Source organism: Pipra filicauda, unplaced genomic scaffold, assembly GCF_003945595.2.
Source record: "Pipra filicauda isolate LSUMZ 115617 unplaced genomic scaffold, ASM394559v2 scaffold356_size1356884_pilon, whole genome shotgun sequence".
Lineage (NCBI taxonomy): Eukaryota > Metazoa > Chordata > Aves > Passeriformes > Pipridae > Pipra > Pipra filicauda.
Window position 1 is genome coordinate 1,094,667 of NW_024104483.1, and position 18,449 is coordinate 1,113,115.

General features: G+C 46.2%; 1 protein-coding gene across 1 annotated transcript in view; it reads right to left on the minus strand.

The window, feature by feature from the left end:
* CMTM4 (CKLF like MARVEL transmembrane domain containing 4) overlaps positions 1-16,402 on the minus strand; it is a 29,997-nt gene extending 13,595 nt beyond the window's left edge. The window contains exon 1 of the mRNA XM_027718341.2: positions 16,191-16,402. Within this exon, the coding sequence (XP_027574142.1) occupies positions 16,191-16,376 (186 nt within the window). The 5' untranslated portion in view covers positions 16,377-16,402. The remainder of the gene's footprint in view (positions 1-16,190) is intronic.
* Between the last annotated feature and the right edge of the window lie 2,047 nt (positions 16,403-18,449).

Consider the following 18,449-nt stretch of genomic DNA (forward strand, 5'->3'; position numbering starts at 1 on the left):
CAGAATCAAAGTCAAAGTATGATTTCAGCAACGACACACATACAAAAAAAACCTCCTGTTCAGAACACAGTCTGATTTTAAAGTATTAGCATGTAATAATATTGGCATGTAATTAGCATGTCTGTGAACACAAGCCTCGTGACTGAAGATGACACTGAATACAATTTTCAAAAGGTAAAGCTCTAAAAATCAATCTTAGCAGTTCCAAGCAGGATCAATGTCATGTATTAATGCTAAATATTAGCCAGCAAAACTTTAACTTTCAGATGTTCCAATATAATAAAGTCTCTATTTTTCTTGCCACTATTTTGGATCTATTATGACACTTGTAAACTTTTTATTCTTTTAGCAGAAATGCTTCTGCAATATTCACTAGAAATACTGTAGGACAAGCCCCAACAATAGTAGGTTCATTATCTCAAAACATGAACAGCTCTGAATTGTGCTGCCAACAGGAGGCTGTGTTGGCCAAAATCTCTGGCACCCCAGGGCTGTGCTGGGCAGCTGGAACTTGGCACGTGGAGTCTCTGGTGTTCTGCTGATAAAAGTCCCACCCTGACTCTTCTCCACACCAGACAGCACTGCTCCTTCAAGGCCAACACACCCATCGTGGCTATCAAAGCTCAAAAAACATCAAAGGGTTTCTTGCATCCAGCACTGGAAATTAATTATGTGCTGAAGAGGCACTTGGAGCAATGAACTCTAATAATCATGTGATATTTACATATTCCCAGGCTCTGAATTAATAAACTCCAGAGCAATTCTACCTTTAGAGTTTATTTTATCCCTTAAGAAACTATAAACACATTCACCTGTGACACACCCTTGTTGGTTGTGTACACTTAGGTTTGACTTAATTAAACCTCCTTTCTGATGGAAGGAAAGATGTGCCACGAGTTTAACCACATCCAGCAGCACCAGGGGACAGAGGTCTGGGGGCTGTTTTTCTGCTCAGCAGAGGCTGGGAGAAAACCTCAACTCTCCAGTGTCTGCTGGAGATCCTGGCTCCAAACAGAGGCTGTTCTGGAATAAGGACAGTGACTGACCCTGCACAGAACATTATCACCGAGGGCACTGGCACCTGAACACCTCCTGGCCGGGGGACAGGGAGGGGACAACACTCCCACACACACAGTTTGCTTCTAGCACTTCGGTACTTGGAGTCCAACTAAATGTGTTCCTGTTTTTCTTGCAATAAAAATACATCTCACCCCTCTCAAAGATTATCCACCCTGCCAGTGCTACGGTGCTTTCTGTTACCTGCCCATTATTTGTCTTACAACAAAGCTATGAAAAAAAATGAAATCCAAATTAACCACTACATCAGAAAAAAGCTACCCTCTCACAGAAACTTCCCTTTTCCTAATCACAATAAAAATCTCCGTCTTCAATACAAAATCCTTTCTCTTTGAAACATCAGGATAATCTTTTTCTCCTACACATTTATGAACTTGCCAGCAGCATCCTTCCAATTAACTACAAGTAATACGAATCTGCTATTAAAATATGCCAGTTCCACTTTCACTGACCATTCCCTCAAAGATAAATCTAATTTTGTTTTTAATAAAGAAGCAAATCACCCTGAACACATGAAATGAAAGTGAAATACATGGGGTTGATTCTACAACCCCACGACTTACTCAGAGAGCTACAACACTCTGAAGTGTTGTGTAAATGCTGCCACTTGAGCCAAAGAATTTGTCAAAGGTCACAGCCCAGCCAGTGAGCAAGTTCATTGAAAAAAAAAAAAAAAAAAAAAAAAAAAAAAAAAAAAAAAAAAAAAAACAAGAAAAAACCAATGTGTTCTTTATTTTCTCAGTATTTTTAAATTTATGGAACAAGTCATTTATGAGACAGGGTACACAGATGAGGCAGTGAATTAACACAGTTCTGCCACCCAGATACCCCTTATGACACGGCCACAGCAGACTGAGGTTGCCCACTGCAGACACACCAAAATTCAGGCTAGGGCTCAGCTCCCCCATCCTATTTTCTGAGGGACTTCGGTGCAGGTTCAGTGCTAATTTTCTCCTGTTCCCACACAGATCTTTGTAACTATAATGGAAACACCTTCTTTCTCCCCTATGTTTACCTCCACTCCCTGTCTGACCACCCATCAGTGCCCACCAAACAGGCTCATCTACACACAGCTCACATCTCACCAAGGCTCAAAGAACTAAAAAGTCACTTCTCCAGAGCTTCCTACGCTCTTCCCTCTGCAACACCACACATCCAAGATAAAACTGGTGCCACGCTGGCTACACACACTGCCCTGGGAAGAGCAAGGAAGGACCAGGACCCTCCAGCCCCCGGGAAGCCCCCACGCTCCACCCAGAATGGCACTGCCCCGGGTGACAGGCACAGAGCTACACCAGAGAGACCCCTCCGCTGCTAAAGCTCTGCCCTTGCTTTGGAACACTCAAGAAACCAAGATCCAGGATCCTGTGTCTGCCTCCCACCACTGCAGTTCCAACACTAGCTAAAAAATCAGAAAACCAAAGAAACAGCATTATATCAGAGCACAGGCCTCAGCCAACAGAACACTGGCATTTGTCCAGCACGGGAGACAAACCCCCCACTTTCAAATCACACGTCTTTTCATAGTTCAGAGTGATGAGATTTGACAAGTTTTTCCACAAGCAGAAGTTTCAAGGTTGGTTTACCAAGGAAAAACGAGAAGTTGAATGTGGTGGAGGTCTCCTCTTACATGAATTACTGCTCTCTCCCACAAATAACACAGCTACAGCTTTCTCGGGCCCAGGCAACCAAGCTAGTTTTCTCTGATGGATGAAACAAACCTTTTCATCGGTTTTTCTCCACACCAAATACTTCAGAGAGCTTTTTATTTCACCCCAATTCTTCCAATACCCTAAGATTTGTATAGCACTCTTTTATTACTGTATTTCTCTCTTCAACATTTGCTTTTGGTTTCTCTTCTACTTCCACTCTTCTTGAAGTAACTCCAGTGGATATTGCATCAGAACACAACTTTATTGTGATGGAAACATCTGCTCACTGCACTGGATGCTCAGCTCCATGCAGAGGCATCCTGGGCTCCCTGCAGTGTCACCTTTGTCCTGAACAAAGAGATGCAGGAGTGTGGTCACCAAAGCAGGACCCCAAAGAACGGGGTAAGCTCAGGATGAGCTGAGCTGGGTGTGCCCAGTGTGTGAGTGCAGCTCCAGCTCTGGGACAGAGCAAACACATCCCGCCCTTCATCCACCACCTCCCACCACCACAGAACCAAAGGCAGAAGGAAAAACCTCCAAGTGGAGGAATAAGGATGAGATGTATTTCCCAATAATGACTTTCTGTGCTTTTAGCCTTGACTAAACTGGCAAGCTGTCACTCGGTGTTATGTTTGGGATGTCTGGCACTGCCAAGGCAACTCAGGCACAGTGCAAGGCTCTGGCACTTGTATCAAACAGCACTGAACCCCCAGTGCAGCTCACTAGGAGAGAAACAGCCCCTCACTGGAAGGGAGGAAGAGACCACAATTTGGGGCCATGGAATTCCTAAAAGAGAGCCTCTACACTGGGATCCAATGTCCTTAAAGTCAGCCACATTAGACTCCTACCATGACTGTATCCATCTAAGCTTTCCTGCAAATTCCCCTGGAGAAGGGCCCTTAATGAAGAAATCATCTGCCCCAGGGCTCTGTAAATGGCTCATATTTACATCACTTTCTTGGCAACACAGGCACATCAGACATAAAACACCGTATCTCCCCAAAATGGAGAAAATGCGTTGTGACAGGCACCAACCCTGAAAAAAGAGCTTTTAGGAGGTTGCTAACGGTGTATTTTTCCTGTCAGAATATGCTGTGTTATATTTTTGAAGAAAATAATCAAAGAACTTTGCACTCAAAAAAAAAGACAGTTCTGCAATGAAAACAAAGTAAAAAATGAGTTTTCCTGTTTATCTAAAACATTACCACAGAAAGCCTTATTGTGTGGTTAAATGACATAATTATGCATGATTTCCAAAAAACCACAAAATGGTCAGCATTTTTTCTGCCTGAAAAACACCCACAGAATTTTAGGAAGAATGTCACACTACCAAGACATTTTTACATCCAGACTGTTTAAATTAATGGTACAGCAGAATACACATGCAGAAAATAGGGAAGAAATATATTGCTTTTACACCACTTAAAGTATCTGAAGACATTGGACTTTCTTGAATTAAAATCGAGATTTATTGTTCTCATTTACTTGGCCCAGCAGTCCCAACTTTATGCATGAAACCAAGTGGGTCTCATTCCTTGCAAAGCACACGCATTTCCCACATCTAAAACAGCTGGCACAGACATGAGTATTTGGGATCATATGGCTTAAACACAGTCCTGCTCCTCCTGCAGGAAACCATCCTTTACCCTAAGCAGGAGAATGACTGATTTCCCGCCTGCTCCCAGTCTGCATCCTCAGGACTAAATGAAATGTGCTATTAACTCTGGTAATAGGACTGCAAGGAGCCTTAAATCACAAAGGAGCGCTGAACTTTCCTTACAAGACAGAAAGTTTAGGAAAACAAGGCTTACCAGAGAGGGAAGCTTAAGCACCACCCATGATTCAGCACCCTGGATAAACTAAATTGCGCTCTAATGGCACAAATACAACACTGAACAAACCCACAGAAATTCAACCAGGCCTCCCAATCCAACTCTCATCCAGTTTTGGTGGTGATGGTAGAAGGAACAGCAAAAAATTTGGATTTCAGTTCTTTCTTGCACCTCTGGTGTCTTATATGTAGCTGCAAAGTGTGCATTATTTCTTAGTTCACATTTGGCTGTAACATGGCAAGACATGTAACATGGCATATTAAATATTGTGGAATCCTTACTAAATTAGCTGATCTTTAGCCACCTCCAGCAGTTTTCTATAAGCCTTGAAAGATTCAGCTACTGCCTGTCAATTTAGGCAAAAGACCAATTCTAAATACAGAACATACTGCTGAGCCCAGAAACTGTTTGAGGGCGTACTGGGAGAAAGGGTCGTATTTGGGAGTGAGGGTAATCAACACTCAAAGCTCACACAATGGCATGAGAGTTGTTCTGAAGCACTAAGGACACCAAAACCGACGCTTATTCTAAAAACCAAAATAATTACCTGGACTGAACTGAACAGAAGAGATTCTCAATTGGCTAAAACAGAAATGCATCAATTCTAAAAGTGAGCTTAATCACAGGATCTAGAGCAAAAAAAAAAGCTACAGACACAAGGTGGTGACTTATTTCCTGCCAACTATGCACTAGTGCAGTGTTTCACTTATTGCTTGGACACACTTATACAACAAACATTCTTATCTGCTAGATAAATGTAAAACCAATTGCACTTCAAATATCATTAAACACATGGTAAGTTTTAACAGAAAAAACATAGTTCTTCCTAACAAAAAAAACCCAATCAAACAAACAAAATCCAAACAAAAATCTCACTCTGACTGACGTGTATTTCAGGTTTTATCCAACAAGCAGATGACCAAAAGAGCCACAGAACAGAATCTAAGGCACATTGCAAGGAGGTATTTGTTTTAGGCACACGACATTTCCTCACAGAATCCTGAGGGTCATTCAAACATACCTTCCAGAGCAGACAAAAAAAGAATGTAACATGCCACCTGTTCCATAAACAAAAGACCACCAACAGTTAGTTTTTAGCAACCCCCCCCTACAGGAAGGTTCATCTGAAGACCATACAGAGCCATCCTTTAAACAAAGGCAAGCAAAACATGCAAAACAAAACTGGTTTCTCCCACCAATTCCTCTCCACAGGAACCTGTGCCTCCAGTCCCCAGAAACTACAATTCATGTGTAGCATAAATCAAAGTATTTTCATAAGCAGCAGGTCCTTCAAGACAATAATGAACAGAATCCCAACATACCCAGTTCCACATTTCTAACTTTCCCATTCATGTGCTGCATGAATCACTCCATTCCTGAGCAACCCAGTGAAATGAAGAGCTCATGAATGGAAAGGTTTACTCTGTATCTACAGTACACTGAACTGTGCCAATGGCACAGCGAGTGCTCAGCAGACAACTATAGGAAGCAGATGGTTCTTCCCCCCCTTTTCACCACATCCTGATTTTTGAGGCTTAATCCTCCCATCCATTGTCTCAGTCATTGTGACAAGACATCTGCAGGCACAGTTTGTTACAGCCACCTCTAATTCCCAAACACCACGAGCTCTTCTGTCCAACAGTGCAAGCCATGGCAGGTTCCTCAGAGGCAGCTGCAGCTCCCAAAGGTCACACCATACAAACAGTGCCCCGGCGTGCTGGTGAAAACCATCATTAAACCCTGCACATCACACAGCAGGGGACATTCTTAAACAGTAAGACTACCCAACTCAGTTTCTTCAAGTCCAATTTTAGCACCATTTGATCAGCATTTGCAGCTCATGTTCTTAGACAAGATAGGGAAAAATAGGGCAAAAAACCCATCATGCATTTGGTGCTGCACTGAATATAATTTTGTATATATTTAGTCATCTGCATCTTCCTCAGCCACTGCTGCAAGTAGTGGGGGCAGAAAGGAGAATATTTTGCCATTAGTCCCATTTGCTGCTATTCCTACTCGTGCTTCACTACAACAGTAACACGGAATAAACACTGACTATAGGCAGCAAAATGGGGAATAAATGTTGCTTAACTACTGAGTTCAAGTTAGTAACGAAGGCAGGGGAAAAAACAGCTTCCTTAAAAATCCTTGGCAATCCTTGTTACTCTTACAGACTGATTTAATCATGTCACTGAAGTCACCAGGTCTGCATCAGCATTTAGGAGTTGGTTGATAACAACTCTGTGGGATGCTCGTGTCCAGGAGAGGTACCTCCCTGCACAACATCCAACTTGCCATCCCCAACCTTCCAGCAAGGGTGAAGTGTCCCCTCCAGTCCATTTCCTGGCATCTTCTATTAAATCAAGTTGTTAGAACTCATAACTCACCATATCTTTGCTATTTAACCAAAGTGGGGAGATACAGTGACCCTGTTTTGTCCTGAGGCTGCACACACATGTTCTGTGTGACACACACGTGCTCTCTGCTGGAACACACAAAGTCACTGAGATTGTGTGGGTATGATTTTGAAAGAAAATAATAATAAAAAAAAGCTATTGCTTCATTCATGAGAATTCTCTACTCAGCTCTTAAAAACAGAGAAAAATCAACACTTCTGATCTGGCTTTGTGTTCCCATTCACGTTCACAGCCCAGTCTGTGCTGGAAACCTGGTTAATCAAAACAATATTAAAATACAGGACTGAAAATCTGGTAACAAGCAGTCAGATAAATTAAATAATGTATTAGTTTTAAGAAGTAAATGTGTACTCACACAATTTGTCAAGTACTTGATCTGCACAGCCTCTAAGTTAACAAGCCTATTTGGCTCCTTTAAAAAGCAAAAGTTCTATTTTAACACTATCAGAATCAGTGCATACCCTTTAAAACCCCATTTAATCTCAATTATGAGTAAACATCAAACATCCCACAAATACTAAAACAAGAAAGGAATTTTAATGAGAAAACAATCAAGAACTTAAAGTAGTCCTGAGGAATCCATGGAAGTTTTTCGGGTTTTTGTTGGAAGGAAATGGTGCAAAATGTCCTTGCAATCCCAACGTTCCCAAGATTGCAATCCGAAGGCCCCCTTAGATGCCATGCCTTAAAAGGCAAAAAGAGTCTAGACATGCTGGTAAAACAGAACATTAAAAAAAGAGATGTAGGCCAGCACATGAAAGAGCCCTGCCAGCTGTCCCGGGGAATAGAGAAACCTCCAGCCCTGTTTACACACTCTGAGAAGGGAGATACAGCAGGAACCCAACCAAGGGAGAAAGAGCTCCCAAACCCTCATTGCATAACTGCCAACCCACCTACTCGGATTTTATAACTCCACAACAGCTCTGCAGACTGCAAACAAACCGGGCAGGCTGCACACGGGGCTGTAAAATGTTGTGAACACCACAAAAGCCTCTGCCCTCACCTCCTCAGCACTGCTCCCACTGCACAGCCACCAGGAACTCAGCACCCCAAGGACTCCTGGAACTGCACTTCTCCCAAAATAACTTTAAAATGTTACTAAGCGATAATGGCATATAAAATTTAAGTACTGCAGTGCTAAATAAAAGGTTTAATCTACATTAGATAAAAAGTTTCTAAATGCAACAATTAATTTCTTTTAGGAGAGCATGTAACCAAATAACTAAATTTCTTCACAATATTCAAGTGGCAATTTCAGCTTCTAGCATGAAAATAATTTCCTAAGACAGAAATTACTCGAGCTTATGAAAGACTTGTAGAGCTTAAGCATTTCATAACATTCCCAACCACGCTCGTTGCTTTCCTGCATGAGCATTTCAGTTTAAAAATGTACAAAAGTAGAGAAACTTCCTAATATGGAAATGGTTGTAGTCAATTCATAAAGTAATTTGGAAAAAACCTGCCAGACCTGTTCTGAGCAGTGCTGTATCACTGGCACATTTACAGTCTGAAAATAACAACGTTTGGCTTCAGTGGAAGTTCCAGCAGAAGCATCACCATATGCAGCTCCAGACACAGCACAGGACGTGTTTCTACACTGGCCATGGGGATACTGGGCTTTTAAACTGTCCTGTAATTAAAGAAACAACCACAAACCAGTTCAGCTCACCTTCAGCCTGAACACTGTCAATGTACATACCAGCTACAGAAAACTTAAGGATGTGTCAAGCGTCAACACCTGAATATCAAGTTACATATTAAAGAAAGTTTAACTGAAACACTTGTCTAGGTAAAAACACTTCTTCCCCAAGCTAAGGCATTAAGCACCAGAGCCTTAATTACAATTCATTAAACAGAACAGTCAGAAATCTGACACTCTGAGGTACAGCTTCCAGTTTAATTTGCACTGAGTGAGATTAGAACAGCAGAAGTTCCTCTGCTTTCCTGAACCCACCTTGGGGACAGTTTGGGCTACACCAGCTCTAACACCTCTTGCCCATAGTCAGTAATATTTCTGACCCATCTTTTCTCTACTCATGATTGTATGTTCTTGCACCTATTCTACAAGTTGGTGTTATCCACCCCTTGCTTCTCTTCTAACCCCATCCTGGAGCTGATGGTCCAAGTTCCAGAGAAACCTAAACATTATTTCCATGGTTTGGAAGCAACTGACTACACAGATCATCTGAGAATTAGGTGACTGTTGTTTTAAAGGAGAAAGCACTTTTTTAATGCAGCTCTAATAAGTGGCACAGAGGAACAGCAGCTGACCCACTGTTAAAATGTCTCTTCATTGTGCACCTCATTCTCTTTGTATACAAAATTTCAGTACAACATTATCTGCTGAGGTCTAGGCAGATGTTTCTGAAATGCAATTCTGAGCACAAGATGATGGCTGTTGAAAAGGGTGCAAGTTGATTTGACAAAACTCTCATCAGAAGTCACAGATTCCTCCTATACTGGTAACATTACAAGCAAAACACAACCTCTTAGATTTCTAGTCCTTGTCTTCTTGTCTCAAGATGATAATTAAACCACTAGGGAGCCTCAACAACAGAGGACATCACCAGAAAGATTACAAGCGATGAAGGGAGCTTTCCAAATATTAACACCATTAGAACTAGATTAGTGTAGTGCATCTATTACCATTACATTGGTTCATAATGGGAGGAAAAAAATACAGCATACTTTGTACAGAAATCATAGAACTTTCTTCTGAAAGCAGAATTTGAAACATTTCACCATCTTAGAGAAAAATTTCTACCAGGAATTTGGAGTTTACTGACAGTAGAACACCAGCCCATGGCCAGATGGTAGTTAAGAGACATCATGAAAGAAACCAAAACCTAATCACCTTTCTGTGGGAAGACAACCACAGTCACTTCTTTAGTTGTACACAGAAGCAATAAAAAGCAAAGCCAAACAGAATAATCTCCTCATTCTTCCCTGGCAAATGGCAGGATAAAAATACCACCACACAGCAAAGCAGACCCACAACACTTAAAGAGAAACCTTTCTGAAGGGAAATCATGAGTTTCAGAGACGCTGAAGGGACATGGGTTACCTCTAGAGGATTTCTAAGCATATTTGTGCATTACAAATGTGATCCTTTTAATCCTATATTATAACAGCCTTTTTCTAAGGTCAAATGCCAAAGATCACTTGTATCTGCTGTCACACTCAGCATCATAACAGGCACCTACAAATACCACTGAGAATCAAAGCTCAGTGTATGACACACAAAAATCACAAGGATTTCTCACATAAACACACATTTATTGTTTGGAATCTATAAAAGAATAAAAGAAGGATGACACAGTTAATCACAGAATGACTATAAATTACCAATGCAATCCTAGGATGAAAGAGGAGGCTCGAGAAGTGACAATATCATCCACACGGGTAAGACACACCTGAAAGGTCCCCTCCTGCTGAGAAACCATCCCCTCAGTCAGGTGCTGGGGCAAGGAAGGGCATCTCGATGGTCCCAAGAGCAGAGAGTCCCTCTCACAGCAGAGTCCAAATCATTCTCTGTCCTGCCTTGTGCAGCAACGTGAACACTGCTTCCAACGCTCAAGGAAGTAAGGAGCAGGTATGGAAGTGGCAATGTCAGCACAAGAACAAATATCTATAAATTTGCTAGAACTAAGTTCACACCAAAACCCAGGAAGGTTTCTATACCTCCAAAGTGCAGAATAAATGGACAAAAGCTAACTGTAAGGTGAAACCTGTGGACAAAAAGGGCAGGTCCAGGGCTGCCTGGGGCCCAAAGCTGCCCTAGAAGCTCAGACATGTCCTGCAGTGCTCTGCCTGCACCGAGAGCTTCACAGCCAGGACCCACTGACTGCCCTGGGCTGACTGAGCACAGACTGTCCCCTCCTGCCCTCTGTCACACACCCAGACCAACCCCTGCAGCCCAGGTAACACCCCACTGACACAAACCCAAACCTCACAGCAACCAGTGCAAAAGCAATCTCAGTTTACTCACACCGATTCAGTGGCCACTGGCACTTCTCTGATTTACAGAATGCACCCAGCTCCCTGCTCCAGCCACCATTCCCAGTCAGGAATCACAATGCTGGGAGACCCAGGGGAATGGAGCGAGGAAGTCAGACATGCCCTACAATGTGACACATCAGACATGGGGGCGAGCTTGGGGGCTCCATCTAATCCTCCCCTCCACACGTGATCAGAGTGAGATGCTGAGCTGAAGGCACCAGAAGGCAGAGATAATTAAATATGAGATTACTAAACACCTCATAGTAGCTTTCAACCAGATTCTACCAGTTAGCAATTAGCTTACTCCTTGGAACATAGATTTTATTACTCTAATTTTCTAATATAATTAACAATGAGAATTCCCAATAGTCTTATAACCCATGTAGAGGTCTATTGCTGGCTTTTGAATTTTGTTTTCTCCATTGCAACAGAACCTGATAGCAAAGAGTTTTACTGTAGTCCTGGCCTCAGCAACCAACTTTTGAATCTGGAAATGTATAATGACAGTAAGCCACAAAACGACTTTTTCCAAGTCTCCACCAATGAAGATGGAACTTTTTATTCTGAAAATTGTGAACATATGAACTGTTATTCCCACCAGATTTCACTCAGCTCAGACTCCTGCCTCCCCTGACAGGCAGTATCATATGCTATAGACAACAGGACGAGAGCAAGCACGGCGTGATCCTTCCCAGGGCACTCAGCAGCAGCTCACAGACCTCCCAGGCTGCAGAATTATCTTCTTTAAAAGGAATCTCGGATGGATTTCTGCAGCATTTGGAGCAAACACTTGCAGACAACAGTGTCTGGGGCTGCCTGAGCCCCAGCAGCCATCACTAACCACTGCATACAGGCTACAGGTTTTCCATCTTCTGCTCCTTCCACCAGGAGGTTGCTCTGTGATGCCACTGCTCCAGTTAAACCATCCCTAACCCCCACCACCGCAGGAACTGGCCAGGACAACCTTCCACATTAACTGGCCCAGCTGTTAAAGGTGATACATGTTACTTTAAATCAAGTGTCTGTGCAAACCTGGCAGGATCCTGGTGAGAACCAATGGGGCTCCCAACAGGATCCTGCCTGGTTTCCTCATAACTCACCTGGCGTCCTCAGGAACAGCCCACCCGCAGCTACAGCTCCCAGAGAAACTGGCAGCAGGGAATATTCTCATGGCTCACCATGGGAATTCCAGTGGGAAATACATCTAGACCCAATTTTAATGACATTCAGACCCTTGAAGGTGCAGAATTACAACAGTCAAGAAAAAAACAATAATGCATCTAGAAAAGCTGAAGAGAAAACTAAAATGAAGAGGGGGGAAAAAGAAAGCAGGCAATCTCATCTAAAGTGAAACTATTCCCAGCAAAGAGGAGGTACCTGCCAACCAGCCTGTCTCTTTTGTATGACAGCAATGGGCCCCTCCTGATTTCTCACACAGCAAACACCTTTCTTCAGCAAGACCACTAAGGAAAGGGAGAGACTGTCCTTAGGAAGTTCAAGGGAATGGGGGAAAAGTACCGAAATAAAAGAAATCATTTGAGAATATTCATAGCAAAGTTCCAGTGATATCCATTTGATTATTGTGTAATAGTCTCCATGGGAAGTATTAAAACCATCAAAAGCATGAGAAACAAATTCATGCCAGAGAGTAATAAGAATAAACTCTAAAGAGCATTCCTGCTCTGCTCCCCAAGGGCAGCTGTCTGCTCTCTCACACCTTCCACAGGGCAAGGTACTACTCCATTTAATGCTGGAAAGTCAGCTGAGACAGTTTGCCCAAAGGAAAAACACCTCTTTGGTCAGCACACAAGTGGACTGGCTTCTCCCTGATTTTCATTGCTAATTCAGACTCTCATTAAAACAAAAAGGCACAAAACAAACAGGAGAGCTCCAAGCTACTTTAAGTCTTCCCCATCCTTCATTTCCCTTTGTGTTGTTCACTTCCCACCTGCCCACTGACCCCCATCAGGTGTCTCAGCCACCCCAGGGCCCGAACACTTCTCTTCTGAGATGGTCCAACACTCACCATCTTCCTTCAAGCTGCTGCTTTAAAAGAGGCTGCATGCCCAGTTCCAGTAGATCCCAATAAACACACACACAACTATTTCAACAGAACAGCAAGATAAGGCAAGAGAGCTCCTTCTCAAAAAGCTCACCTACCTAAATATAACATTTTCAAAAAGAGGGAAAGGGTTCAACACTAAGCTGTTCCACATGGCCCTTTCCCTCAGTGTCCCTCACATTGCTATTCCTGACCACTGGCAGGCAGATCCAAGGACTGTGAACTGTTCAGCTTGGCCATGAAGAGGAGTAAGAAGCCCTAAATCATAGAGTTTTCTCAGTCTGCAGACCCAATCTAAACAAAAACCAGAATGCTGTTCAACCCTTCCTGGGAGTCAATGGAAAGCAAGCCAAACCAGGCTCAGAAATAAGCTGCACAATACTACACATGAAACATTATCATAACCCATTATGCTGGTGCCCCTTTAAAGGACACTTTAGGGCATATTCTGTTGAAATGTTAATAAATGAGTTTAAACTACTGTCCCCTCCAGCAGCACTTAAATTACTCCATACACCTCAAATGTCATACTGCTTTCCTCTTGTAACAGCTCCTTTATTTGAACCAATGAAGAGAAATCTACAACAAAATAAAGGAACCCTACACCTATTTTCCTATTTTCAATGACGTGGGTTTTCCCCCATTCCCTGTTCCTTCCACTTCTGACAGTCAAACATGGGCCTCTGGAAGAAGAGCCATCCAAGCCACAATGTCCAAGAGTTATCCTTCACACACAGCACCACTGGCCAGTTTGTGGAAAGCCCTTCAACCCAAGATTAGAACAAACTGCAATGTTTGCCTCGAGCTGATACTTTTGCCTGCCAATCATGTATGTATTTTAAGACAAATCCTGATGCTAAATGAAGCACATGCATTGTAATCTTTCCTGTAACATTCTTTTTACTAGAATATATTTAGAGCCCTTTTATCCCAACCAATACTTGTCTTTTTTTCTTTGTGTGCAACAAAGGGAGTTCCTCCTTGTTCTTAAGAGATAGAGTTCTACACAATGGACTTTGATACATTTCAGTTCCTACACAGTATTTTTGCAAAGGTATTATTAAACGTTATAATTAAAATAATTATACTTGGCAAATAAGCAACTGTGGAACGTGCTCCCTCTTCTTTCTTTTCCAGCACTGCTCAGTTTTCTACTGGTTTGCTGCTCTACCAGTCATTACCAGGAATTGGATGGGGCTGCTTTTGAGGACAACTGTGCAGAAACTAAAGGTGTTGAGCTGGTGCACAGGCTTCCACCCTACAGTAACTAATTTAACTTCTCATTAACTTCTGACCCTCTGGACTCGTCCGCTCCACAGGAACCATGTGCAATAGCTCAGCTCACTTCAATAACAGGGCACAAAACATGACTCAGTTCCCCTGAAGACACTGCTGTGCACTCTTCATCTTCCTAAAAACGTCCTGGGAGCAGCAAAGTCTTTGTCCAAAGAGAAGAAAACCTCTGTAACTCCACACACTGTGGTTTCCCCTTTGTCTTTCCTTACATCACTTAAAAACTTATGAGGTCTACTCCATGCATCTTTGGAATTTGTTCCGAGCAAGTCAGAGTTTAACAATCCAGGATTCACTTACAATCAGTAATTGCTCATTTTAATGACAAGTTTTCAACATGACTTGCCACAGTTATTAGTGTGCTACAGAAAGGATCTGCAGTAGGAACTGAAACAAAAATCCCCAGGGCAGATTATTTCAGTGTATTAGGCAGCACCACCCCAGGATTTCTACCACATGGCCAGTTTTTCACAGTTCAAAGACAGGTAGATGTTGCACAGTGATGACAGATCCTTTGGCTCCAGTCCTGAACACACACAATGCAAACACTGCTGTTCCCTGTTGTTTGACTACTGGGGTAACACGCTCGTTGCTACCACTTGCAGACCACAGATTCTATTCTCCACTGAGGAGATGAGAAGAAAACAAATCACACTTTCAGATCCTGGATTCGACTGGGCATTCATAAAAACTGATCACACATTCATCACCACAGTCCCCTATAACCTTGTGGCACAGCTGAAGCAAGGATATTTTCAATGTGTTTCACACCAAACCTGCATGTGCAAGCTTTGCCTTGTGCTAACCAGCTGTGGTTTTAAATGCTGGAGTTACATGCATGAAATATTAAAATGTTTCTGCCATCACAGTCCTCAAAGAACTCATCCATTTTAAGTTAAAACTGCAAGAAGTTACTTAAAAATTTATTTCAAACTTACTGCCATTTTCATGAAAGACCGATTTTCAAATATCCCGAACGACATCTTTGTTGATTTGAAAAATATTAACATCAAAGTGACTCGGAAACCGGATCAGATAAAGGCAACCATCAGCATCAGCACCACGAAAACTGCCGAAACACTCGGGTGTCACTGACGTTCTGCTGCTGCCAGACCCGCAGGGGCTCCCTCGAACTGACCAGCTCAGGTGTCCCGAAGGACAGCAACGAACACGGCTCACGGCTCATTTCACAATACGAACACGCACGTCTCATGGTCGGGGTTTTTTTAAGGGTTTATTTCCTTTTACTCGGCGCACTGAAGAGAACTCCAGCCTGTTACGGCAGCAGGGAAGCGAGTGCCGTGTGAGCTCCAAGTGGATCCAGGGACAACCCGCGCCCGCCGCGGGGACCTGGGGACCCTCACCCGGGGACCCTCACCCGGGCAGGGCCGGGAGGTGCCTCCGGACACCGCGACGCCCCTCCACAGTGCGAGAAGGGTCAGTATTTACTGCTGAGAAGCTGCCTCTGCAGTTCCCTGCCCTGTACAACCCCCGCGGCGGCGGGTCTGTGTAGCACGGCCGTGACCAGGGGCACACACGGTGTGCGGGGTGTTCCTGCAGCGCCCGGCCGAGGGGCTGGGCCTGACCCGCACCCGGGCCTGACCCGCACCCCGGGCCTGACCCGCACCCCGGGCCTGACCCGCACCCGGGCCTGACCCGCACCCGGACCCGCGGCAGGGCCGGACCGACCCCGGGCAGACCCCGGACCGACCCCGGGCAGACCCGACCCGCCCGGGCGGGTCCCTGAGGGGAGTTCTCGCATCTCCCCTTCCCGGGGCCCTCCCGCTGCCCGGGCCGTACCCACCACCTCGGGCACCTTCCCCCTGCCCAGGGTGCCCGGCACCAGGGCCGTACTCACCACCTCGGCCACCTTCATCCTGCCCAGGGTGCCCCGCAGGTAGTCCAGGTCGCAGCGGAGGCCGCCCAGCCCGCGGCGCTGGCTGACGGGCTCGGTGGTGGGCTGGTAGGGGCTGCTGGCGGCCGAGATCATGGAGGCGCTGGACGCCTCGCCGTCGAAGCCCTCCAGGTCCTCGCCGTTCCTCATGGTGCCGGGGCCGCCGGGGCCGCGGGCCCGGCCCAGCGCCGCGCTCAGCTACGGCCGCGGGCGCTGCATGGCCGCCCCGAGCCGGGCCGGGCCGGGCCGAGCGGGGGCCGGGCCGGGCGCTGCCGCCGTGCCCCGCAGCCGGGCGGGGCGGGGTCCCGGGGCGGCGAGAGCAGCCGAGCGCTGCCCGGGGGTGCCCCGGAGCGGAGCGATGTCCCGGAGCCCTGCCCGCCGTCCCCGCCCCGCCGCTCGGGGGCGCGCCCGGCTCCGCCGGCCCCGGTCCCGCTCCTAATGCCGGTCCCGCTCCAGAGCCCGGTCCCGACCCCACAGCACACCCCGCTCCGAGCGGCGCCGCCGCGGCCGCTCCTCCCCCTGCGCTGAGCGGAAAGGGCGGGCAGAGCCGGCCCGGAGGGCGCGGGGCCGGGCGGGGCCTGAGCTGCGACCGCCCCGCGGGGACCGCACCTGGATCGGGGACGGGCGGGGACCGCACCTGGATCGGGGACGGGCGGGGACCGCACCTGGGTCGGGAACGGGCAGGGACCGCACCTGGGTCGGGAACGGGCAGGGACCGCACCTGGATCGGGGACGGGCGGGCACCGCACCTGGATCGGGAACGGGCAGGGACCGCACCTGGATCGGGAACGGGCGGGGACCGCACCTGGGTCGGGGACGGGCGGGGACCGCACCTGGATCGGGGACGGGCGGGCACCGCACCTGGAACGGGAACAGCGACGGCACCGCTCCGGGCCGCACCTGAGCGGGAACGGGCAGGGACCGCACCTGACCCGGGAACAGCGACAGGAGCGGGGCTGGGGACGGTCCCAGTGTCCGCCCGGCCCTCGGGCACTGCCGGGGCTCTACAGGCGCTGATGGTGGTGCCGAGGCTGCGAAAGCCGACGCTGCTGGTACATCCGAAATGCACCCGCAGCTCGTCCTGAGCACAGTGCTGAGCTCCGGTCCCAGTGCCGAGCTCCAGTCCCTGCCCCCAGCACAGCCCCGAGCTGCAGTCCCTGCCCCGAGCTGCCGTCCGTGCCCTGCCCGGCACTGCCTCCCTCCTACACTGACCCGCACCCGCAGAACTTCCAACAGCGGAAACCTCCAGAGCATTCTTCCACCAGTGCTACCTTTAAATGTTTCTAAATAGTGACGTTTTCCAAGTAAACAGTCTTTAATGGCTCTAAATCACTTTTTGGAGGCACTTTCTCTCTTGCTGTGTCACCACAAATAAGGAGAAATTGCAACATGACCTGGCAGATCCAGGTGAGTGAAATGCAGCTGTGCCACAGACGGAGCTGAAATGAGAGCGCTCAGTGTTGTGTCCTGTGATCTGCCAGGTTATCAGCCTGCTCCTGTCCATGTCCCTCACAGTCTACTCTGTTTTCTCTTCCCCATGACAGGACTTTATCTCTTCTAGCACCTTCCTCTGGCCTCCCAGAAAGAGTCTGTCTTTGGTTCTTCTGTTTTCCATGAACACTCAGATTGTCAACATTGGAACTTTCTTTCCAGTTACCTCTGTGTTACTTTATCTCTCCCTTTCAGTTCTCTTGAAGCTTCTTTAATCCTTCTTTTCATGGGTTCTGCCCCAAACATATGATTTTTAATTTCAATATGTGTTTCTTCTTTCCTTTGGCCTCTGTATAAAAAGCCCCTAAGGAGTAGGGGCAAGAGGACAGCCTGGGAGAGCACACCAAGGAAAAAGTTGGGGATTTGTTCACCATTCCCAGTCATGGCTTGGTTAACTGGAGACACAGCTGACTGTGCAGCCAACACAAGTCCTTTCACAGCCTCCCTGGTGCTGGAAGAGGCCAATATTCTGAAGCAAGACAAAGAGGAGACATGCCTAAGAAAGGGAAACCATTGCCCTTTGGTGAAGGGTGAGTGGCAGGGAAATAAAAGATAAATAAAATAAAGCATGAGCAAGGCATGGAGAAGGAGGGGTGGTCACATGAAAACAGCCTACCAAGATGAAATCATAAATGTGAGGGGGAATCCTGCACCGACACAGGGCTGGCCACGATGGACTAACAGGTTTTACAGTCTCTTATTTCAGTTCTTGTATAACTCTGGGGAAATCAG